Raw genomic sequence first — 10,634 nt, forward strand, 5'->3', positions numbered from 1 at the left:
AAATTAAGCTTGCTACAATGATTAGTATCACAATTTAAAGTTGTGAAATAAAAGCATCAGAAATTTGTATAGTATCTTGTTAAATCATGTACTTCAGCAAAGCAGCTTGTTCAATTTTACTCAAATTTCACTACTAGGCACATTCATACATCACAGTAGACCTAGTGAATCAAGTGACACCATAAGCTACACAGCAGTACAGTGTGCATTGCACATGTGCACTATCACAGAGAATAGCACCGAAAAACTGTAGATAACAGAAAATATTCACCACTTTAACTAGGTATTTATAAAAGTACTACAAAAGATAGCCACCCTAAAACTACTTTCAATGGCCTTCATGCGAAATCATCTAGCTGCTTCTCCTCCAATAACCATGAAAACAACCAAATGTGCATACTTTAACGATGTGAAATTCCAACACTAGAAAGACGAACATATTAATATGACATATCCATAAACTAACCATGCACAATTGCATAAATAATCTAAAGGTTTAAACTTTCTTGCAGACTCAAGGCACCCTTAAACAAACAAACAACAATTCCAGAAGTAAATGGCTTCTTAGTGTAGTAGAATAGTAGATCCATGTCAATTCACAGTATAAGCCCCAATTTGCAGAGAAGTTGGATTAGGGAGCATCAATGAATAATTCAATATCCAATTTTTTAGATATACATTTTGCAAATTAATAATTCACACTCCCTCTATTTTTATTTTTCTAATTTACACACTTTCCTTTTCACAGAATCCAAGAATTGCATTATAATTTAAAGGAGATAAAAAAAAAAGGTAAAATGTGAAAGTTACAACTAAAATACATATTATTAGTGAGAATAAAAGCAACGGGTCCAATTACTAAGTGAGCACGTAAATTTACATACAAAAGAACACAAGCATTGATACTGATACTCTCACAAACAAGTCACATGCATTTATAGAGTGACCTACTATGCAATCTAATGTTCAATTGGAATGCTTTTCCACTCCTAGCTTTACACTGAATATAAGTCCTATCCTAGCCTAAGCTTCCCTATCTTTAATTTTTTTTTTATTATTTCTTCGGAGATGGAGGGGGCTGGGTTTTCCATAAACTTAAAAAATCATGCATAAAAAGGTCAAGATTGGTCTTGTTTAGGGTAAAATATACCCCTTACACGTGGACCAATTCCGTAGTGACACGTGGCCCAATGAAAGGGCAACACGTGTCCCTATGGGAAGATAACACATGTCAAAGCTCAAAAGAGCACCTGAAATGAGAGAAAAAAGGGCTTTTCTTACATCAGAGCCCAAATCCCGAACTTACTGTAGAAAGCCGCAAAACGGCGCCCCTATTTGACACGTGTCGTCACTTGATTGCGCAGTCAACTAGGACACGGAAATTTAGGACACAAACCCTAAAGGAGCATAAATTCCCACCCCTATAAATACCCCAATCATTTATGATAGGATGGGTGGATTGTGACATAACATTTAATAGAGCACTACGTAGCTCCAGCTTCTCTCTACTTTCTCTCTCTAGCCTTTCCGATTTCCGGCTACTAACTTGACCGTCGGAGGCGAATATTCTGTCACTGGAATATTCGTTGTTTTGCAGGTGTCCAAGTCTTGCTGCCAGCAGTACGTGACCAGTGTCCCGAGGGATTCCAAAAAAACCCCGAAGCAGGTCTTTTAGAAAGGTAATAAAAGAATTTCTGTTCAGTCAAGAGCGAGGCCAACATCAGTCCACCAGCTCAATTTAAATCTTTTCAAAGTGTAGGTTATTGCACATTTGCACAAGGAGCAACTTCCCATTGTGACTTGTAAGCCATGACTTTATTTTAGCAAATGTACACTGGCAATTAAGGAGTCGCTAAAATGAATTTTGACAAATGGTTGGCAAGACCACAATCCTCTCAGACTATTAGAGGGAAGTAAAGGGCATCAATGAGAATTACCATTTCAATGATCTGTCTACTCTATATGCATCACGCAGGGAGCCACCCTAGCAGTTAGAGAGAATAAACGTGCACAGAGGAAACAAGTGAAGGAGGCAAACCCAATCACTAGAAAACGAGGACTTAGATGCTTCCTCCCACCCCAAACTGCACTCCCCATCAATAACTTTTCTCGAGGGAGCCATGATGTCCCCTACAACTAATGGCAACCAAGGAAGCACAAATGCCTAGGTTTCTGGGGATATAACACCCGATCAATTTCAGTAGTGCTTTAGTCAACTTATATTGCAAGCGCAAATTGCAAAGAAACAGAAGCACAAATACACACTTATATTTTAAATATAGAAAAGTGTTGAGATTACGTAAATGAGCATAACATGAAGAAATTAAATATTCCCATAATTTGATCAATATACTAACTGAAGATAGTAAGCAAGCATTGTTTAAGCAATAATCAATATATTTTAATATAGAAAAATGTTAAGATTATGTAAATGAGCGAGACATGTAGAATTTAACATTCCTTACTATGATCAACACACCAATTGAAGATAGTAAGCATTGTTTAAGCAATAATCAATAGAATAAATACCAAAGCCTTATATTCAACAAAATATGACTCTGAACTCTTATCCACTCCTTACAAATATCAATTTTGTCCTGTCCTATCCCCATTCCGAGTCTCCATAATTTTCCCCGTCTCTTTTTTAAGAGGAAGCTCATAATCATTAACTAATAAATGAAGAATCAATGATACAACTAACCGCATTTAAAAGTGGAACCCTGCACCCTAGAATTTGTAAAGTATCATGCTGATATAGGAATCTCTCAGGTTAACAAATTTAGCAAAGGCCAGCAAAAAGGGATGATTAGACATTTGTTTTTTTGAACATGCAAAAGTCAATGTAATTCTGTGCATAATCCCATACGACCACCTAGTTTGAAGGATCGATGATTACATAATGCATTCCAAGACCAAAGGTCTATGTTGGGTTCACTCTTTATAAACACTCCAACGTTTCTTTATTATTAGAATATGGATAAAAAAATTCAGATGTATTGTTCAGTTTCAGCCAACATCAATGCAAGAAAAGCACTACTATATTAATGTAGATGGCTTCATACCTACATTAACAAAGTCCTGGCAGTGGCATCATCAATTATGTCATAGCCTCATCTTGAACATTATCCACAGTTCGTCTGAAGAAATGAAGAAAGTGATTCAGACCTTTAATAGCTGATTTTACAACAACAAAGCTTAACATAATATAATGGATGCAAATTTGGTAGATAATAGAGTATTTTAGAAGCAAGAGAAACCAAAAGAGGGAGTAAAAATGGAGTTATAAAGAGCTTCTGAATATACTTCAGATAATAGATTAAACAATACTTTGGTTTGACAAGAGCAATGCCAATAAACGCCTATACTTTATAGACTTCTGATTGAAATTGTAGCTAACTTAATGTGGCACCTATTTTTTTGACTAATTAAAATTAGAAGTCAAAATCCTACGTAAGTCGATAATTTGACTAAAAAAAGAAATTAGAGTCGCCATTCTACTTTTGCCCGAATAGAGACGATCTTTTGTTTATGATCGTTTTCAAATAGAAAACGACATTGACTCCATTAGGTGAGACACTATATAAGTATGGTCTTAGGAAAATTAGAGATCTAGGTACGGGGTATAAGTTAAGAAGATCGAACGTTTGGAACTCGTCTCTTCCTCTGTTCTAACGAACAGGCTCTTACTAGTACGTTGTTAATTGGTTATGGTTATTCACATACTTTTCCTTAAACTAAAGCATAAAAAAAACGAAAATTTCCACATTGTCAATCACACTCAAATGTAAAATAAAAGTGAATTAAACCTTACGATATATGGTGGGTTTGAGCATTAAAGTTGCCCTACGTACCGTTCATTGTGGGATTTGAATCCACTCTCGGATCAAAACCCCTACGTAGTTCTTACGAACGTCCATTTATACATGGTCAAAATTTCATACGAGGTTTCAAGAAGGTTTATATATATATATTTTTTGGGGAGAGGTGGTCGATCCATATAGGGTCATTGGAATGAGGCTAAGCAATCTTGCTCTCAATATGGAGGTCAATTTATCAAGGTTGAGGAAGTCAGTAGAATCAGCGACACCATAGGAGTTTCTTTGAGGAGAATGATTTTGTTTGTAAAATGCGTTTCAATTAACGACTTTATTTAGGGTTGACCAACTTCCAAAAAGAGATTGTGTGGGCTTATTTGAGTGTGCTAAAAAGGGGATTTTATTTGGTATGAATCAAGAAGAATACGAAGGAAATGTATTTGGATTGTATGAAATTGACTTATGCAGAATGGACATTCCATATGGCTTAAATCTAAATGATAGGTAGTATATTGAAAACCTTAATCATGTTAGATTACGTAAGTGATCTATCAGAGATAATAAAACTTTAAAAGTATAATTCTCTGCGGCAAATAGATCATCTTATAACCTATCATGATTGAATATTCAATTTTACCCTCTTATTTAAATATAAGCCATAAACCATAACTCGAAAATTTTATTTTATTAATAAAATGTTACAAGCATGCAAAGCCATGTTTTGCTTAATTAAAAGTTAGTTGTCTCTTTATTAAGAAATGCATAAGGAAATTTTGCTCTTTCAAACGATGATGGAATTAAAACTTAAACAAGATTTATTTAAAAAGTATAAGACATTCTATTCCAAACTAAATGAATTATTTATAAAGCTCCTTTCATATAGCCATAGGATCAAGAAGACTACTTAAAAAAAGTGTTAGTCTTAAAGTGATACATATGTGTCTTTTTATTATATGAGATTAATATTAACTTGAGGCATGAGTAATTTATAGCTTTCTCAAATGACTTAATTTACAATATTTATTTTAAAAAAAAAAAAAAAAAAAACCAGAGGTGTATATAATAGGATGACACAAATTATATAATAATGTTCGTTCTTTCTTTCTGTTAAAAACTTAAGGATTTCAAGTTTCCCTAATATTTCGAACGCCATAACTCATGTTTTAACGGTTGGATTAGAGCATATATTAGATTTTTGGAAAGGTCTACAAGTCTTCTATAACATATCAAAAATTGGGATTCATCCAACAGTTGAATTGAAAGATAATGAATTTTCTTTAACATCACTCCAGTTTGGGACGTTCATGGGGAATTGGGTGATAATGGTCAAAGTACTTCGAAATTGGCATGATCCTTTTAATGGTAGGTTAAGGACAAACATTTAGATGCTCTGTAGAAAATTCTCCCTTTTTTAGAAGTCATTTGATATGCCAAATAAAAAGAGTATGCTTGGTTGGGAAAAACAGCCTCTAATCAGTTTAACATTTTAATACCTAGTTTTGTAAAAATCATAAAAAATAGAGTATTTATCCTATGAGAACGTGTGACCCCAATTTACAAAGCTTAAGGAATATACTTTCTAGGTAGTCAATTCAAATTTTATTATTAAAAAAAGGATATTGGTCAAAATTGGAAAATGGACAGACATGTAGTAAGAAATTTGTGGTGTTACTATGTCTTAATGTCTGATTTTTTGTGGGTTGGTTAAAATTTATTTTTATAAAATTCCAAGTCTCATACACTCCTAAATACATAAGCTTACTGTAAAAAATTTATTTATTAATTTTATAATGAAAAACGATTTTTTTACTTAATAAAAATAAAGTGGTCGAAAATGCTATCTTGCTAGAATTCCATCATTCATTCTTCGGAGCTTCCTTATACATTTTGTACAATTATCATTTCTTCCATTTCATACTCTACATAATGATGATACATACAAGAAAAAAATCAAACAGACCATGTATACTCACTCTCAAACTCGCTCGCGGTCGGTCAAATTCTACTTGGTTTCCAAATTAGGAAACCGGCACGTATAGTGCCCTAGGAGGTTATGGAACACACAAAAGTAGAAAAGTTAGTAAATGTATGTAAAAATAATATGAAATCACAAATAAAAAGAAAGAAAATATTACCTTTGACTTTGAGTAGCTATCTTGGGGATTTAGTAAAAGTAGTGTCGAATTGATCGATTTAATTTCAGGCCAAGTCTTTCTACAATATTTTTTTTTTTATATATATATATATATTTTTACCGAATATAAAAATTTTTGATTTTTTTTTAATCTAATTAAAATGCTGAAATAATATAGACTTCTTTTATGAGTTTTTTTTTTTTTTGCTGTTCTCTTCGATATTTTTATTTTCCCTTCTCGTGAAGAGTGGGTGGTATATATATGAGAGCAAATGGGAGCTAAAATACAAAATACAAAGAATATACTATTATACGAAATAAATACGTACAAATACAAGAGTTAGGTAAAAATTGTAACCAAAATTCATCTTAATGAGGTAGAGGACAAATAGAATTAGCCTACTACTTCATGCAAAACTTAATTAATTTGACTAAACAAATGACAATATTATTAATGACTAAAAATAATTAAAAGTACTAATATATTTTTAACACAATTGTTAATTAGTACTACTTTCCTACGAAGAGTGTATTTACTCTTCGTATTTCAAACTTACCATAGCTAAACAAGATTATTACAAAACCCACTTATCAGAAAATAACAAGGAGAAAAAAATGTTGTTTGCCATTGATTGTGGATGGTCATATCACCTTACCGTTTGGGAAGAAACACAGCTCAGTGATACAACGTATTGTCATATACTCATATCACACCATTTTCTGATTCTCGTTGCTAAATTACAACCATGACTTACCATTTTCTTCTTTTGCATGGATTTGACATATCAAATGAGTGGTAATGGCAGAGGTATCTTTACTCATAACCACTCTTTCACTGTTGAATATTGTCGTCATTGCATTAATCGGGAAGAAAATAACATGCATACCTTACACTTGTTGTTTCTGAGTGTATAAAACAGAGAGAAAAAAAAAAAAAAAGAGGTGAGTCATGAAGGCATTGTGGTAATGGTGTTTTGGTGGGAAGTTGAAAGGAAGGAAGAAGATGAAATATGAAGTAGTAGTAAGTTATTAGCAAAGTAAAATGGTGGGATTAAAACAAGTTAAAAATAAATAAGTTAAACAAAACCAAAAAAAAAATTAAAAAAATAAAAATAAAAAAAAGGGTTTGGTATTGGTAATTGATATGCATGCATATTTTCATGCATGCTTTGCATGATTTTGTACTTATCAATATATGCTATTTTGTTTTTTATGATTTGTATTTCCGTTTTTTTTTTTTTATAAATAAAAAAAAAGATGATTGAAAATGTTAGAATAATAATAATAATAGCAATAGGATACATAAAATTACTAAACTGTTATCCGGGGTTAGAAAGTGATACTGTAGAAACGGTCACGGTTTTAAAATTGTACAGATTAAAGGGTCAATATTTGATATTCTCGACCAGGATATGTCAAACAGAATAAATGTTACATATGTCAGTGGTAACGCATTATTTTTATTTTATGTTATTTTTAAAAGATACGCTTACTCCTATTATTAGACTAAACGATTACACAATTAGGATATGATAAAAATACGGATAAGATTTATCCCCTATAAAAGGGAGATTTCCCTTATCCGAAATCACCCTTTACCCAAAAAACACACCCCTTGCCTTTTCCTCTTCGGTTTCCATGGCTCTCGACAACCAAAACCGTTAAGCTCCATCTTCGTTCGACGAGCATTTTCGAGTGCTAAATTTATATTTAGCTTTGATTATGGTGTTAGTGGTGCTACTAATGGCGTTAATGATTTTCATAATCATGAATAAATGACGATTTGAAGCTTTCGGCACGGAGTGTACAAGGTTCGAGTTATGCTACAAATTAGTCTCGTGTTTTGTTCGTAAATTAGGAGTACAAATTGTAAGGGTTTTGTATACTCCAAAATTATAAATAAACACTACTTGAATTTGTCTCTTATGTCCAATTATTGCGGTTGTCGTTAGCAAAATTAAATTTGTTATTATAATTATGAAATTACACAAAATTTATTAGTTAATTGAATGTAAAAAAATTATGGAAAATAGGGGATCAAAATTTGGTGTCTACACTTAATACCACAAAGTAAGTAATATCCCGAATAGCAAAAAAAAAATTATGGCAATGTGCTCATAAGGTATGATGGATTAGCTGTGACAATTAGCCAAGAGCAATAAGCATCAGTTACAAATCAGTTGAAATTTACTACTCCGTAGATGGTTATTAACTATTATCCCTGCATATCAACCAAACAGGTCACATAACACAATACAGAAAATGCATTTAAGCAAACAGGATTCAAAGTCTTATGCTAAGGAAATATGTGCATTTGGATTTGGAAGCAAAAAGAGAGACATTCAAAAACTCTGCTTACTTCTTCTTTATCATTGGCAAGGTTTCCCTTTTGGATTGCAGCTTATCTTCAATCGAAACAAGGCTGCCCACAAAACACCCCTCAAAACACTCCATCCTCACACCTCCCATTGGAAATCCATGAAGTTTGATTGCATCAAATTTTTTGGACTCCAAGTCATACCAACCAAACCTCCGGTCTTCTATTTCCAACAAAATTTGTTTCCCATCTTTCGAGTAAACAATAGGGAATACTAATTCGCATCTCAGGATACCCATACTCATTGTTTCAATACTAAACAACCTAACCAAGACTCATTGTTCCCATACTCCTTCATTACCCATAAATCGCATTTCAGAAAATCCAAATACTCCACTAAAATATCATAATAATTAACAAAAGCACACAGACATTGACCCAATTCCGTTAACTTGGCCATCGCATAAAACTCGTTATTATCAATCAATTTCGAGTAGTCGAAAAACAAGAAACTCTCAGTCTGAAGATCGAAACTAACTATTATGTTGACAGATTTCTTGGAGCGAACATTGAAATGTAAAGCCTCATTAACAAGAACACCATGGCAATGATTATCAAAGGTAAAACCATAGATACCTTGAACAGATTTCCAGGAAGTATTACTAAGACTATACAATTCCGCTTCAACGCAATTACCCATATCATCTCTAGGATACCTTTCAACCAACTTCAAAACCTTGTGATCGTCGTTCTTACTGTCGTACCCAAATCCGAACAGACGAACAAGAAATGCAACCCTGATAGGATCTGGTATAATAGGTAGCTTAAACTGTGACTTGGTAAGTGGGTTGAACAACATGATTTCAGTATTGTTGGCAATGCAAATGATGCCATTGCAAGACCCAAATACCTCAATTCCTTGAGTTGAGAGAGGGAGCTGGATCTCCGAGAAGGAGATGTGGTTATGGTCAAAATCTGCAGAATAAAGAGACTCATAAAAGAAGAGGAGATGAAGATTGGAGTTGGAAATTAGGGTTTTATTGAGGTGATGTTGGATGAAATTGGGGGTTTTGATTAAGGAATTCCAGAATTTGCAGACGCATTTGAAGCGTAAAAGCGATTTAACAGGTAAGCGTAAGAGAATTTCGGTTATTATCTCAGTCGGAAGTGCCGCCATTGTTGCTTTAGTTCGAGCTTCAGCTATAATTGTGATTTTGTATTCTTGTTACTACAGGAAGGCAGGAAGTAGAGGTTTTGTGAAGCTTGTTGGGGAAGATATATTAGCGTCCAGGATTTGTTGCGCGGAAATCTACAATTTAAAGCCGACGTGGTTTATGGCCCTGTTTGGCACTTTTGACTGTAGCGTTTTAGATAATGGTTAGTGTTTAGTGTGCCTAGTATGGTAGTGTTTTATATAGCGGTTAGGAGCGAATGTAGCTTATAGTGAGGCTATGCACTTGCATACCCCTCAAATCATGTTAATTTTTTTTTTTATTTTTTTTTTTTTTGTTTTTTATTTTTTGAGTTTGACTTAACAAAATATAGCATATATAGATAAGGGAATTGAAGGACAATGGGTAGGTATTAAAATCTAAAAATTGTATTGAAGCAAATAGTATATGAAGTGAAAGGAAAGGAAAAGAATGAAATGAAAATCCCTAATATTTGCTATACTGTTTGTTTTAACACAGAAAGGGAATCAAAGCCACCAACCCAACCACCACACGGCCACACCACCACCACACAATAACCTATTTCCTTGCTTTCCACCTTCTCTAGCCATCACCCCCCACCGAGCCACCACTCACCCACCACCTAGCCAGATCGCCGCCCTTCCCCCACCCCTCGCCGCCCATCAATTTCATCATTTTCACAAAACCATAGAAATCAATCACTTCAAACCATTTTTCTAAAGATTTTCTTCGATTTTCCGGCGTGTTTTTGTCATTTTTTGATGGATTTTCCAGCGAGATTGATGGTTCAAATGGCATTGAATTCACTATTTCCGTCGTTTTGGGGGATTAAAGTCACCTTCGCCACCGCCATCTTTGGTTTTGTAGGAGTGGGGGGATATTTTTCGGGGGAGGGGAGGGCTTTTCAGGGGGTCGCGAGGGGGGGAGGTGAGGCGAGGGGCGGAGTAAGGGCGGTGCGCCAGCTATATGGTGGGGTAGGGTAGGAAGGTGGGTTCTGGTGTGGTTATGGTAGTGTAATGGTGGCTAAGGAAAGGGAATGGAAAAACCTAGGGGGTGGGGAATCAAGTTGGAAGGATTTGAGGGAATAAAGAGGGTAAAGGGAATGGGAAAATAGGCCTAACAAACAACAACAAAGGGAATCAGGGCAGTTGATTCCCATTCCCTTTGATGAATAC

General features: G+C 34.2%; 1 protein-coding gene across 1 annotated transcript; it reads right to left on the minus strand.

The window, feature by feature from the left end:
• Positions 1-8,567: 8,567 nt before the first annotated feature.
• LOC145588515 (F-box protein CPR1-like) lies at positions 8,568-9,443 on the minus strand. The gene has a single exon (XM_081645162.1). The coding sequence runs from the start codon at positions 9,441-9,443 to the stop codon at positions 8,568-8,570; it is 876 nt and encodes a 291-aa protein (XP_081501288.1).
• Between the last annotated feature and the right edge of the window lie 1,191 nt (positions 9,444-10,634).

The sequence above is a fragment of the Chenopodium album genome, chromosome 17 (assembly GCF_948465745.1).
Source record: "Chenopodium album chromosome 17, dcCheAlbu1.1, whole genome shotgun sequence".
NCBI classification, from domain to species: Eukaryota; Viridiplantae; Streptophyta; class Magnoliopsida; order Caryophyllales; family Amaranthaceae; genus Chenopodium; species Chenopodium album.

Coding starts and splice junctions, on each gene's coding strand:
- LOC145588515 (XM_081645162.1), bottom strand. CDS start 9,443: ATGGCGGCACTTCCGACTGAGATAATAACCGAAATTCTCTTACGCTTA.